Below are 15,447 nucleotides of genomic sequence, written 5' to 3' on the forward strand. Positions count from 1 at the left end.
GAAATGTCCCCAAAATTTTAATAGTGGTATTTTCATTTTCTTTTAGTTCAATGTACTTTTAAAATTTTTATTGGGGACTTCTTTATCACATGGCTTACTTAAGAAGTATATTGTTTAGCTTCCAAGTTGGAGATTTTCCTATTATGGTTCTTTAATCGGTTTCTAGTTTAATCTTATAGTGTTCAGAGAACACTATCTATATATTTCAGTTCTTTTTAAATTTTTTGCAATTGTTTTATGGCCCAAAATATGATTTATTCTTGGGTATAATGTTCCATGGGCACATAAAAGAATGTGTATTATGGCTGGGTGCAGTGGCTCACGTCTGTAATCCCAGCACTTTGGGAAGCCAAGAGGGGCGGATCATGAGGTCAAGAGATCAAGACCATCCTGGCCAACATGGTGAAACCCGTGGTGTCTACTAAAAATACAAAAATTAGCTGGGCGTGGTGTGTGCACCTCTAGTCCCAGCTACTCGGGAGGCTGAGGCGGGGAATCACTTGAACCTAGGAGGCGGAGGTTGCAGTGAGCTGGAGATTGCACCACTGCACTCCAGCCTGGGCAACAGAGCGAGACCCCTTCTAAAAAAAAAAAAAAAAAAAAGAAGAAGTAGAATGTATATTCTTCTTTTGTTTGGATGGAGTGTTCTGTAAATGTTTGATTAGATTTTAGTGATTAATGGTGCCATTAAGTTCTATATCCTTGTTTGATTTTTCTGTCTAGCTGTTCCATCAGTTGTTTGAAAGAGGGGTGTTGAAATCTTCAGCTATAATTTTGGATTTGTTTATTTTCCTTTTAGTTCTCTCAGATTTGTTTCATATGCTTTGCAGGTCTGTTTGGTGTATAATACCTTCAGCACTGGTATGTCTTCTTGGTCGATTGACCTTTAAAAAATCATAATATAATATTCCTCTCTCATGCTAGAGATTTTTTATTGCTCTGAAGCCTATTTTATCTCTTGTTAATAGAGCCCCACCCTTGCTTCCTTTGATCACTGCTTGCCTAATGCATCTTTTTTATTTAAAAAATTTTAACCAGTCTATGTTGTTACCTTTGAAATGAGTTTCTTAGAACTATATATTGCACATTATATAGTTTGATATATAGTTGTCTACCTCTACCATTATCTGTGCTTTAATCTGTGTATTTAGGCCATTTACATTTGCATGTAACCACTGCTGTTACAGGATTTAACTCTGCATTTTGTTTCTTGTTTTCTGTTTGTTCTTCCTTTTTCTCTGTTTTCTTTTTTCTGTCTTTGTGTTATTTGAACATTTTTTAAATTCAGTTTTGATTCACTTATACCATTTTTTAAAGTATATTTCTTTGTATAGCTTTTGTTCAGTGATTACTTTAGGTATTACATTCTATACACACAAGTTATTAAAATCTACTGTTGGCCAAGCATGGTGGCTCATACCTGCAATGGCCAGCATTTTGGAGGCCAAGACAGGTGGATAGCTTTGAGCCTGGGAGTTCGAGACCAGTCCTGGGCAACATACTGAGACCCTGTCTCTACAATAAATTAAAACAAAACAAAACTAAATGCCAGGAGCATGAGTACACAACAGTAGTCCCAGCTACTTGGGAGACTGAGGTGGGAGGATGCCTTGAGCCCAGGAGATCGAGGCTGCAGTGAGCCGTGATTGAGCCACTGCACTTCAGCCCAGAAGACAGAGTGATACCCATTCTCAAAGAAAAAAGCAATCTTACCATTGGAGATGAAAAAGTATTGCAAGATTTCAAATATTTTTTTTTTCTCATTACAGGCCTTCACCTCCTGGGCCTAAGTGATCCTCCCACCTCAGTCTCCCAAGTAGTTGGGACAACAGGTACACAACAAGCTAATTTTTGTAATTTTTTGTTGAGTTGAGGTTTCACCATGTTGCCCAGGCTGGTCTCAAACTCCTGGGCCCAAGCCATCTGCCAACCTCGGCCTCCCACAGTGCTGGGATTACAGGTGCAAGCCACTGTGCCTGGCCCTCAGTGAATTTTTAATGTTAGTTCTCTTAATCACGTGTTGGATTATTTTCAGGCTGAAAGGTATATCAGTGCCATTTCATTATCTAACCCACTGTAATTCTGTAGAACTGTTTCAAAAGAAATGGAACAGAAATGAAGACCTTATAAAATGCTCTCTACATGGAGGACAATTAAGTTGCTTATTTTGTGAAGCCACTGTACTCCACCATAACTTTGGTCACCAGAAGAGAAGGAAGAAAGCATCTGTGAGCATCGGATTGGTGTAAGACACAGTATGGGTGTGCTTTCCCAAGTTATCTCACTTTAAGGAAAGTTCTAATCGAATCTCATTCTGGGGTAATTTTCACCAGGCTCATATCAAACTTCACTGGCTCAGTGCTGACTGGAATAATACAACAATTTTAACTCTCCTCTTTTCATTTATCTGGGTAAAGTGCTAAAGAAGTTCAGATCAGTAGTGTCCTGTTTAGTTCTTTAGCTATTGTAGTTAATCGTGCCTACTCAAGACATCTGGGAAAACTCTAATCAAACATGTGGACAGCTAAAGTAGTACAAAGAAAAAAATAACATGTGTCTCGATTTTCCACTTAGTAACGTAACATATGTCATTTCGTCCAATGATTTGCTCTGTAGAGAGCTCACTAAATCAGTAGAATGTTTGTTTGTGTGTTGGGACTTAGGACTTACAGATTTACCACACATTTCCCTATGGAAAAAATCACAAACTATCCCAACCTATTAAGGGTTATTATTAGTACTGATGAGAAAAGATGTTTCTTGGGATTGATTCCCTGGAAGATGTTTTTCCATGCATTTGGTTTGTAATGCAACTATTTATTTTCCAATTTTAATTACTAAAAAAGGAAATTTACATATAGACACAGGCTCTCTTTTAAAAATTTAATTCCTTTTTCTCAGTAGAGATTGAGTTCTCTAGTTCTTGCTGAAAAAGTAGCAGATGGGAATAAGCTCTCTCAAATTATACATCACTCTAGAGGCCTATTGAATTTCAATATTGGATGGCGTCTCAGGCAAGCATCACTATGATCTGATGCTTGAAACACTCCCACCATTATAGTTAGCCCTTCCACAGCCTGAGCTCCTGACTCACAGGCACTCTGACATCTTTACGAGATAACTACTATATTTCACAACTGTGGAGCAAACACCAAGAAGGAAAAACAATATTTCTGTCTTCAGAATCTCAGTTATTAAAGTATGTTAGCAACCAGCAATCTAGAGAACAACCTCATGGAATGGTCTAAGTTCTATGGCAAGTAGTATGACTGGGTAACTCCCAGAGGATAATCGGATTAATTTAAGTCTTGGCATTTGCTACACTGGAGTCAGGCAGAGAAGAAGGAAGCCATGGCTCTTCTCTATACCTAGACCAACCTTCAGAATCTGAATCTGCATACTGAAGCCCTAGACCTTCATCTAAGTGCCTGAATCTGCAATCTACTGCAGATGCTAAATGACCTGGCTCTCTGAAGGTTATCTGCCCCTACAAAGTAGCATTCATTCTCTCCAGAATGTCCAGAGCATGGAGAATTAAAAAAGAGTTCCTTCTAATCACTTTCAAATATATTTGTAAGAGAAACTATGGCATAGAAAACCTCTCCTCCTGATTTCTTTTTACTGGCCATTACTTGAATCTACTATTTAATAAACTTAAAATGTATAGTAAACATCTCTGAGGCAATAACAAGAAACTATGATTCTATGCGTAAATTTGGGCTAAATCTAGACATCTGACATGATTGCTAAAGCATATGATATGTACAAACTCAGAATAAGTATTCAGTAACGGTTTCTTGAGTGAACGAGTGAATATATACTCTGGCTGTCAATCTATTTTAAAAACAGAAAATTTTAACAAAATGACAGCGTGGTGAGAAGATTTCTACTTCAGCTTATAGTGGTACTGCTCTGTAAATCTTGGAATAGTAAAGGATGTTATGGCAGAGAAAGAAACTTTGTTTTAGCTTAAACATTCCCATATGAATCCAGGCATGGTGGCTCATAGCTGTAATCCCAGCGCTTTAGGGAGGCCAAGGCAAGAGGATTGCTTCAGGCCAAGAGTTCAAGACCAGGCTAGGCAATAAACTGAAACCCCATCTCCGCAAAAAGTAAAAAATTAGCCAGGGTGATGGCATGTGGCTGTGGTCCTAGCTGCCAGGGAGGCTGAAGTGGGAGGATTGCTTGAGGCCAGAGGTTCAAGGTTGCAGTGAGCTATGCTTTTAACCACTGCCCTCCAGCCTGTGTGACAGAGTGAGATCCTGTCTCAAAACAAACAAACAAAAAAAGAAATATAAACTTTCATATGAGTTATCAGCAGCTGGATTTCTAGAGTTATGACTTTAATTCATCTTTGAAGATGCCTTCCTTTCTATTAGAAAGTCACAAAAATGGTCATTTAATTATGAGAATGCAAATACCTACTTCTTGAGATGGAAGTCACCATATATCTGAGTGCAGATACACAGATTGAGATACTAAGCAGTCTGTAAAGTAGTGTGTATAGAGAACATTTCCTCCTAAATATAGATTTTTATGCGACTTCTGGTATCCCACGGAGGGTGTCATTTAGGCTTGAATAACCCAGGTTCTAGGACATATGGTTGAAATCTGTGAGATCAGGCCACTGACCTTAAAGGGAAGTTTGAAGATCAAGTGAGTAGAAAGTCTATATGTGGGTCTCTTGCCTTCAGAAAATGCTGGTTCTGGTAGTAATCACTTACCTATTTAGCTATGCTTGTGATGTGTGTAAAATGACATTTTGCTGTCAGAATTCCCCACCACATACAAAACAGATTGAAAAGTAAGATTTATAAGCTGTCTTGAAGTCATGAGAATGAGGCAGTGGGCTCTTAGTAACTTTCTTTAGGTTTTCTTTTCCTTCTTTATTATACATGTGGAAATATGTATTAATGTTAAATGTAGGATGTAATGCACTCATTTTGAATGTTTGTTTTAGACTATAAATCAAAAGTTCACAACCACAGCATACCAAATCAGACCTGGTATACACATTGAGAGCATTTCAGGCAGGGTTTACACACCTATAGGACCAGGCAGGCAAGACAAATGCCTTAAGCAGCCCTGCATAAAACAATAGGAAATGGTGGGACCTGGAGCAAAACGTAGAGTGCAGCCCCTACCCTTCTTAAAAACATTTCCTTTAAAACAAAACAAAATAAAACAAAATAAGCAAACAAAAAACAAAACACTGTTCTGTGCCGAACCAAACAGTTGGTCAGTTGAATCTGGACCACTTTTTGGACATCTATAGAGGAGCAACATGAGAAAGAAGATACCCATGGAAAACTCTTTTTCTTATAAATGGGATGGAGTCTGACTTGAGAAAGGGGGTATAGGCAATAAATAGCTTTGTTGTCTAACTGCACAGGAGTGGTGAGTGATGAAATGTATACTGGCCTGGGGGCTACAGATCCTGATTCTGGCATTTTCTAGTTGTAAGTTTAGGACTAGTTATCTAGCTAAAACCTTCTCATGATGATCAAATAAAATAATCTATTTGAAATGTTTTAAATTACTATAAATTGCTGTGTAAATATTAGTTACATTCCTATATACATAGCTGACGGTTAGTAAATGCAGGTCCGGAACAAGATAGTGGGCATCCATGATGGGTGTTTGTTGTTCCCTTCACTATCACCATATCAACTTTATTTCAATAGGAGTTAGGCAATAAGGTGCACTTTTTTATTGCAAGGCCAAAGATTATATTATCAGCATTTTTCTTTTAATAATAACTCACTGTTATCGTTACTTGGACCTCATATGACCAAGGGCTGGTTCAGGGCTAGTTCTTTCTCTTCCATTCTGCTATCATCCATTGCCTGTGATATAATCATGCTATATGAAAAGGGTGATATTAGATAATGAACTGTTGGTGAAGCTTATTTGTGACATTGAGGAAAATGGATTAAAGAGTTATTAGATCACATGCCATGTGATTTTCCCATCCAAGAACAGAAAGATTGGGTACTACTGGAATTGTGCACTAAGGGTCATTCTTTGTTAAACAAAAAACAATAGTAAACTGTAGAGATGGAAATGGTCAGATAATTAAATGTCATCCTGCCACAAGCTCATGTTATTGAAAATGTACAACACCATGCTGAATAGGCAAAAGCTGGAAGCGTCCCCTAGAAAACTGGAACAACACAAGGATGTACTCTGTCACCACTCCTATTCAACATAGTACTGGAAATCCTAGCCAGAGCAATCAGTCCAGGGAAAGAAAGAAAAGGCATCCAAACAGGAAGAGAAGAAGTCAAACTATCTCTGTTTGCAGATGATATGATTCTATACCTAGAAAACCCCACAGTCTCTGGCCAAAAGCATCTAGATCTGCTAACAACTTCAGCAAAGTTTCAGGATACAAAATCAATGTATAAAAATCGTTTGTATGTTTCTATACACCAACAACATCCAAACTGAGAGTCAAATCAAGAACACAATCCCATTCACAATAGCCAAAAAGGAATAAAATATCTAGAAATACAGCTAGATACAGAGGGATGAAAGATCTCGACAATGAGAATTATAAAACACTGTTCAAAGAAATCAGAGATGACACAAGCAAATGGAAAAACATCCCATGCTCATGGATAGGAAGAATCAATATTGCTAAAATAACCATACTGCCCAGAGCAATTTAGAGAATCATTGCTATTCCTATCAAACTACCAATGATTTTCTTCATGAAATTAGAAATAAGAACTATTTTAAAATTCATGCGGAACCAAAAAAAGAGTTCAAATAGCTAAGGCAATTCTAAGCAAAAGGAACAAATCTGGAGACATCACATTACCTGACTTCAAACTATACTACAAGGCTACAGTAATGAAAATAGCATGGTACTGATACAAAAACAGACACATAGACCAATGGAACAGAATAGAGAGCCCAGAAATACTACCACAAACCTACAACCATCTGCCCTTTGACAAAGTTTACAAAACAAGCAATGGGAAAAGGGAGCTGTACTCAAAAAATGGTGGGACACTTGCTATATTCAAAAAATGTCTGGGTGGGATAACTAGGTAGCCATATGCCGAAGATTGAAACCGGACCCTGTCTTTACACCATATACAAAAATCAACTCAAGATGGATTACAGACTTAAATCTTAAGACCTAAAACTATAAAAACCCTGGAAGATAACCTAGAAAACACAATTCTGGATATAGGCTGGGGCAAAGATTTCATGACAAAGACACCAAAGCAATTCCAACAAAAACAAAAATTGATAAATGGGACCAAATTAAACTAAAGAGTTCCTGCACAGCAAAAGAAACTATCAGCAGAATAAACAGATAACCTACAGAAAGGGAGAAAAAATTTGCCAAATATGCATCCTAAAAAGGTCTAATATGCAGAATCTATAAAGAACTCGAACAAATTACCAAGCAAAGCACAAACAACTCCATTATACAGTGGGCAAAGGTGATGAACAGGCACTTTTCAAAAGAAGTTATACATGTGGCCCATAAACATGAGAAAATGCTCAACATCTCTAATCATTAGAAAAATGCAAATCAAAGTCACAGTAATATACAATCTCACATCAGTCAGAATGGCTATTATTAAAAAGTCAAAAAAATAAGACATGCTGGTAAGGTTGCAGAGGAAAGGGAATGCTTATATGCTGCTAGTGGTCATGTAAATTAGTTCAGCCATTGTGGAAAGCAGTGTGGCGATTTCTCCAAGAACTTAAAACAGAAGTACCATTTAACCTAGCAATCCCATTATTGAGCATATACCCACAGGAACATAAATCGTTCTATCACAAGACACATGCACACATATGTTCACTGCAGTACTATTCACAATAGCAAAGTCATGGAATCAACCTAAACGCCCATCAATGGTAGACTGGATAAAGAAAATATGGTACATATACACCATGGAATACTATAGCCATAGAAAAGGATGAGCTCATTTCCTTTGCAGCAACATAGATGAAGCTGGAGGCCATAATCGTAAGCAGATTAATGTCAGGGAAAAGAAAACCAAATACTTGTTCTCACTTATAAGTGAGCTAAACTCTCACTTATAAGTGGGAGCTAAACATTGAGTCCACGTGAACACAAAGAAGGGAACAACAGATACCAAGGCCTACTTGAGGGTGGAGGGCGGGGAGAAGGAGAGTGTCTGGCTTTGAAAATGATTTCTTTGGGAAACTGAAAATAAGAACTGTTTTTTGTTTTGTTTTGTTTTGTTTTACCATAAAAGTCCTAATTTGATTAGGTGTGGGAAATTTCATGGTGAGGCCTGTCTTTTGCTGTGAACTTTGTCCCAGTGTACTTGTTCTTCTATTTTAAAAAGGTTATTTCCTACTTGAACTTGATTCTCCTCTTTCAGCAGGAAAGTTCTCTTGTGTGTGGGAAATCTTAATAAAAAATTTTGTTGTAAAACCATGGAGAAATAATAATAATTATTTCTTTATAATTTGTCTGTTCTTTCTTGTTGTCTAATTTCAAATTATGAGAATCAGGCTTTGAATCTCAAACATTTGGTTTCCTACGTCTTTTTTAAAATGTTAAAAAAAAATTTTTAGAATAGTTTTGTCTTTGCAGTTCCTATATTTGATAATTGCCAAATAAACATTATTTTTACTTAAGCCTATAACATTTATCAACAATTCTCTTTTATTGTATTAAACCAAAAATTATTTATTTCAGTGTAATATAGAAGAAAATGATTGGATTTTGAAATAAGCAGAGAGAGAGTATAGGAGATAATTAGAATTGGATTAGATTCATTCTTTTCCAGAAATGCTCTTAGAAAGTACTATAATTTATCTGCTTTTGCTGAACTGAATACTAGAGCAACCCCTGGGCCAGTTACTCCAATGGCTTGCTTTTCTGCTCATCTTTAACAAGGTTATTGCTATGAGTTCAGCTTTCCATGAAAGTATTTGGAAGTCCACTAATATAATAATGAAACTAAATTGTTAAATCCAACATTTACTTAAATTGGTTAGAAATGTTACATATTTAACTTTCTGTCTGAGAAAAGTTCATGCCTGGTGAAAAAGGAGAATTAAAACTATGTATATAGTTCTGTAAATGTTTTTATACTGTTAGAGAATGGCTTGTGTTACTCTTGTTAAATACCTTATTTCCTGGATTTTCAGTTATTTTTGAATCAGATATATTACCTGATGATTTGCTCAATTTTCATTAAAAATAGGATCATTAGCATATTAATTTCTTTGTTATATTTATACACAATATTTTAATGATCAGTGTGAACTGCCTCAGCAACCCGATTTGCTCTAAGAAAATGAGATTTGTGTTTACAGTGTCGGCTATAATCTGATTTACAGTTTGTCTGAATCAGGTGTTTAACACAATTTGAAGTTTACTACTCAATTCTCTCGAGGTCCGGCAGAACATAGAAATGAACTTTGGGGCATACGATTGCAAAGAGATTTGGCTGGGAATGTGAATTTTTCCACTTTAAAATTTTTCAGGTTGGGCACAGTGGCTCACGCCTGTAATCCTAGAGTTTAGGAAGGCCAAGGCAGGAGGATTGCTTGAAGCCAGGAGTTCGAGACCACCCTGGGCAACATTCCAAGACCCAGTCTCGATAATAAACTAAAACAATTAGCTGAGTGTGGTGGCTCATGCCTGTGGCCCCAGCTACTCCGGAGGCTGAGACAGAAAGATTGCCTGAACCCAGGAGGTTGAGGCTGCAGTGAGCTATGATCATACCACTGCACTCCAGCCTGGGCTGCAGAGTGAGACCCTGTCTCTAAATGGTATTAAATTAGTAAACAAATAAAGGAAAAGAATAAATTTCTCAGAGGCTAATAACACTCCTCCCATCCCCTCACCTCCAACCCTGCATACTTAAAAATTTCTTGTTACTAAGATGTCCCTAACAGAGATTAGTCTATTCATACCTTTGGGCCAAATTTCCTCCCCACTTCTAATTTGGCAGTAACCTAGACCTGAGTCAAGATCAGCTTCTTGTAAAGATGGTTTTGCAGGGTAATATGACCCTTGATGCTTTCTTCTTCGATGGCTGGTCCTTGGATATTTAGAGGTGATAGGCTCAATTAATTATTAATACCAGCTCCTGCTCTGCTTGTTACTTTATCTCCACTGAGAGGCCGCTTTCATACTGAGGGCTACTCAGGGCATTAGCCAGGGGAAACTGATCTAGAAGTTGACACACAGCTGTCTGGAATGTGATGAAAATTTCTCTCTCTCTCCCTACTTTCCTATAGTGAGACTGGGATATCTCATTCCCAATATCCCACGAGATTAAGACAATCTTTGGTCAAATAAAGAGATGGAAACTTGGTTAGCATAATAACACAGGAAAATTGTGGAGATGACAGTTTATCTTGCAGATGGTCCACTCTTAACAAAGGGAAGGATTTAAAGCTTTCTCCTACAAATACACAGTAAGAACATGCTAACCCTCAGTCTCACTATAGGGTCAGGGGCAATGGGCCCTTCATGACTGCGACAGGGACACCTAGGCCAGAGAGATAGAAAAGATCAGGGAAATCATGGGTTTTGGGGAGGTGAGAAAAAGGAGGGACCAGCGAGAAGGGATTTCTGAAGTGGATTCTGTAGGGACTGAAGTGCACCCTATGGAAAAGATAAAGAGGTATTTTTAACTACTTTCTGGGGTAGTGTACATTCATGATCAGTAAGCTGGTTTCATTTCTGATATGGAACTGCACCTGTACATACTTGTAGCCATTGTAGGCAAAACTGAGGTGAAATACAAATATGGGAAATGCTTGCTCTGGTTGAAAACAGAAGCTACTGATAGGACCCATTTTGGGGTTTTTTTGGTGGTGGGGTAGTGAACCTCTGGAGTCAATATCAACAAGTTATCTTATGTGAGTCAAGAACCCAATTAATTCTTTTTTTGTTTTTGAAAAATCACATTTGGAAAATGTGTTTTGTAGGTAGTCGGGATCCGCAATCAGATTATGCAATAGGTAAATAGTGTAGAAGACTCACCCCAGATTTCAAGGAGAAATTCTGCTTCTGGAGATTGTCTATCAGTCTGGGAGCAAAAGTATAATAGGTCTGCTTGAAGCCATCCTTAAGCCAATGTGGCCTAAAATGTAGTTTCTGGAATAAATTCATCAGGAATACCACATGTATTTATTAAAATGCATATCCCTGGACCCTAAACTAGAGGCCAGGAATATACATTCTTGCTGATTACTCATGCTCAGTATGTCTGAGAACCTCTGCTAAAGCAATGCTGATCAGGTTTACCCCACGTTCACCCACTTCCCTTCTCCCATTTCCCATCTCTCAATACAATCAGCCTTACTTTAAGGAGATCCTTGTGTGTCTATGAACTTCTGGATGGTGAAAATGGTGATTCTCATATTTGCTGTGATTTCTAACATCTATAATTGTGCCTTCCAGATAGAAGAGTATTTGATGAGGATTTGTTGAACCAGTTGAATTAAATTGAGAACTAGCATTATAGTCATACTCATGAGACAGCTAGAGCTATTTGCCTAAGTCATGCTGTACCAGAACAGTAAGAACTAAGGACCAAAGTCTTCCTCACAGTTAGTGCCTAGCTGCTCCCTTTGAGTGGGAAATAGTTTATCTGAGGGGGTTGAGTGGAAAAGGAATATGATCTGATTTCTTTTATTCCATTAATTACAGGGCAGATTTCCGTTGCCCATTCTCCATTATTCCTGCCAGTGTTTTGCACTGTTCACAGCACATTGGTACAATCATAACAGAAGATTGTATTTTGCTTTGGTTTTAGTCTTGTTCCTAAGGGAAAAATCAGTGTTGTGTTTTTTCCCAGGGAGATGCTGTACTAGGACACTTTTCCCAAAGGACTGCAGCTTTGATTCACCCATTTTTAATTTTTTTATTGCTTTAGTTTTATTTCCTTTCTATCCTTGCTAATGTTAATAAAATGCATGCCATAAAGAAATCAACTCCTGAGGACATGAAAGGACAGACCTCATGGCTATTTACTCTGCTGACGGCTCCTGCTCTTATAGTTCCTGCTAAACACCCGCGCATTCACCAGTTTGAAACTGGCCCTCTGCGACAGCTTTCTGTTCACAATAGAGCTGCATACTAAACGGGGTCGGTGCCACCCCTCCCTTGCAGTGTGACAAATCTCTGGTAAGAGGATAATGCTAAGTTCTTTCACCATCTGTCTAGTTTTGTTTTCTTCCCTCCCCCACTGCTACCAGGAATGTCTAAAAACATAGTATTCTACAGCTGCGTGGTTTACGTGACGATTGCTGTCCGAAGGGGAAACATGCAGTGTTTGCTCCTGAACATTTCCTTCATTTCGTTTCCTTCCAATACGGACATTATAGTATACATTCAAACGCATGAACTTGAACTTGAGTTTGTCACCTAGGACACTACTTGGGATTGGACTTTACCTGGATGACACTCAATAAACTTTTATTGTTTTCTTACTGGGAATCTTTACAAATTCTCATCAGAGACCACAGGAGGGATGTCATCAGTTGAGAAAACTGGGGCTTCTGGTAAACATCCTGGAGGGTCCTTGACCTCTTGGGGAGGATGGAGACTCTGCTCAGCTTCCAGCTGCTGAATCTTCCTTTCCTTTTCCTCCAAAACTTCTTTCAGCTGAGTGATCCTCTCAGTCTGAAGGGAAACCTGGGTCGACAGTTCCATTATCAGGCTAATTTTTCTATCACCTTCTTCCACAGGTGGGAGACCTCCACAGAACCCTTCCAGCGAGCTGTCTTCTAAAGCAAACAAGAAAAGGAAAGTCTGAGAAGCTTTGATTAGATTTCCCAGAAGCTGAAGAGAGGAAAAATGAAAAAGCTTCATTTCTCACGTTCTTAAAAGAGAGCACAGATGTTGCGTCATCTGGTTAGATACCCTGAGAATAAAATCTGGATCCAGTGAGAGGAAAGATTCTGGGTGCTCATGAAAAAAGAAACAAAACAAAACTTGGGAGCCTCTTGAGAGTGTTCAGAATCAGCTTTTGCCAACTCTTGTTTATATGCATTTAACTTTCAATTAACCATGGGAACGATTCATCCATCCATGAAAATCCAATCTACAAACAACAGCCATCCCAAATTTCATGTTATTCTTTTCCCTCAGAATCTTTCACAAGAGCTATGATCAAGTAGAATTATGCTTTGATTTGAATTTTAATTCAATTAAAATAAAAAATGAGATTTGGGCACAGAGGCTCACGCCTGTAATCCCAGCACTTTGGGAGGCAGAGGCAGGCAGATCACAAAGTCAGGAGATCGAGATCATCCTGGCTAACACGGTGAAATCCCGTCTCTGCTAAAAATACAAACAATTAGCCAGGCGTGGTGGTGGGTGCCTTTAGTCCCAGCTACTCAGGAGGCTGAGGCAGGAGAATGGCATAATCCTGGGAGGCAGAGTTTGCAGTGAGCCGAGATCACACTACCACACTCCAGCCTGGGCGACAGAGCAAGACTCCGTCTCTAAATAAATAAATAAATGAATAACGGAAAGGTTGCCATGCCCTTTCTGGGGCAAGCGATAGTGAGGAAAGACCAGTTTCTTAACCTAAGTCAGCTTTAGAGTCGGCAAGGGTGCAATTTGAGGTGATCCAGGAAAACTCTATTAGCATGGTATTTCCCATACAGATTCATTTCTTTTAGGCCTGAAGTCTTTTTGGCACTTCTTAATAAAATCACAAATACCTCTTGGACATGAAAGCTTATCCTTTATCAATTTCTATCAGTTAACCCCTCAGATGAGGATAAAGGCCTGAGTAATTAAGGACAGAAAGAGGTTCCAACAAAGAGATAAAAGATGAGTGGCCATAAGGAGTCCTTGAAAACACACCTCTCTAGCCCATCAAAAAATGTAGCTCCTTAAATTCAAGTCCATCTTACTAGCCTTTAGCAGTACCCTACCACTGTAGAAATTTCCAGCATTAAATGTCTCTGAGCTATATAAAAGGCAGACTTAGGTGTAAGTAGGAAGAGATGTCAAGGGCTTGGGTATCATTTCAGCACTAATGGAGCTAATGGCATGTATGAATGAACCTGATGCATGGTCTCCATGGTAGATTGTTACAACTGAGGTCCCAAATTTATGAGATTCCCAGTGAAAACAAATCTCACAGCTTCATCTGAGAGAAACATTACTGTCAGTCTCAGATACAAAAGCCTGCTATTATTAGGTTCCTACACACCTGCTGAAAATGGAACACCTTTGCTGTAGTAGTGCATGCAGGCAAAAGAGCATAAAAATAACCCATTTCTCAACAAATAAAAGTAATTGACAGTCATCATGTTCCCAAGGGATCAAGGGGTAAAATCTTTGGCAGCACATTGCATAGTGGGCAGGGTGCTTTTGGCTTCACAAAAGTGTTAAGAGGAGACAGACATCAAGCTATTCTCTGCTCTTAAAATTATTGGCACCTTACTAACATTTAAGAACCCATGGGGAAATTTTTATTCTGAATTTCTGTTAGAATATTTAAAATTATAACAATATTGAAGATGTTGGTTTGAAGGCGGGGTCTGGTGGCTCATGCCTGTAATCCTAGCACTTTGGGAGGCCGAAGCGGGTGGATCACTTGAGATCAGAAATTCAAGACCAGCCTGGCCAAATAGTGAAACCTCATCTCTACTAAAAACACAAATATTAGCTACGTGTGGCGGTGCACACCGGTAATCCCAGCTACTCGGGAGGCTGAGGCTCAAGAATCACTTGAATCCAGGAGGTGGAGGTTGCAGTGAGCTGAGATTGCGCCACAGCACTCCAGCCTGGGCAACAGAGTGAGATTCCATCTCAAAAAAAAAAAAAAAAAAAAAAAAAAAGATGTTGCTTTCAGTACCTTTCATAAGTTAACAAGCAATGGGAAAACATCTCAAATTTCAAAAGAGCATTCAGCTCATTGCCTCTGCGATAAGCCTGTACTTTCCAGCCTAGGAGAGGGAGTCCATATGGCAGGAGGCCTTTCTCATCTCCAGATATGCCAAGGTCTCACCTTTCCTTTCATTTGGCTGGAGCTGTGCTGTCCAATACAATAGTCATTAGTCACATGTGACCATTAAGCAATGGAATGTAGCTAGTCTGAATAGAGATGTGCTTTAACGTAAAATACACAGTTGACTGGAAGATTTAGTTTAAAAAATGTTAAATACTTCAAATTTTCTATATTGCTTATGCATTAACATATGTAGAATATATTGTGCTAAAGAAAATGTATTTTTAAAATAATTTCACTGGCTTATTTTTATGTCTTGAAAAATGTGGCTCCTAGAAAATGTAAAATACATGGCTTGCATTTGTGGTTCCCATTATATTTCTGTTGGATAATGTGCTGGGCTAGCATTTCCTTCCAGATGAGCACTTTCTGAAACCCAGGTGGATATATTACCTCGAGATGGCTCTAGTTAACCTGCACAGATATTATTTGAGAGGGAGGATTTCTGGTCCTCAACCAT

The 15,447-nt window shown here is 38.5% G+C and overlaps 2 protein-coding genes across 7 annotated transcripts in view; one reads left to right on the forward strand and one right to left on the reverse strand.

The window, feature by feature from the left end:
• The window catches only part of LOC104659747, a 147,447-nt gene extending 133,956 nt beyond the window's left edge, over positions 1-13,491 (forward strand). For all 6 annotated transcript variants that reach the window (XR_004056269.1, XR_004056265.1, XR_004056271.1 and 3 more), the window contains one exon: positions 12,709-13,491. Coding sequence is in view for 1 of the 6 variants with exons in the window: in XM_030926858.1 (XP_030782718.1) it covers positions 12,709-12,776 (68 nt within the window). In the remaining 5 variants the exon portion in view is untranslated. The remainder of the gene's footprint in view (positions 1-12,708) is intronic.
• The window catches only part of CCDC192 (coiled-coil domain containing 192), a 253,306-nt gene continuing 250,274 nt past the window's right edge, over positions 12,416-15,447 (reverse strand). Inside the window, exon 7 of the mRNA XM_030926857.1 lies at positions 12,416-12,747. Coding sequence (XP_030782717.1) covers positions 12,461-12,747 — 287 coding nt within the window. The 3' untranslated portion in view covers positions 12,416-12,460. The remainder of the gene's footprint in view (positions 12,748-15,447) is intronic.

The sequence above is a fragment of the Rhinopithecus roxellana genome, chromosome 3 (genome assembly GCF_007565055.1).
Source record: "Rhinopithecus roxellana isolate Shanxi Qingling chromosome 3, ASM756505v1, whole genome shotgun sequence".
In the NCBI taxonomy this organism is placed as follows: Eukaryota; Metazoa; Chordata; class Mammalia; order Primates; family Cercopithecidae; genus Rhinopithecus; species Rhinopithecus roxellana.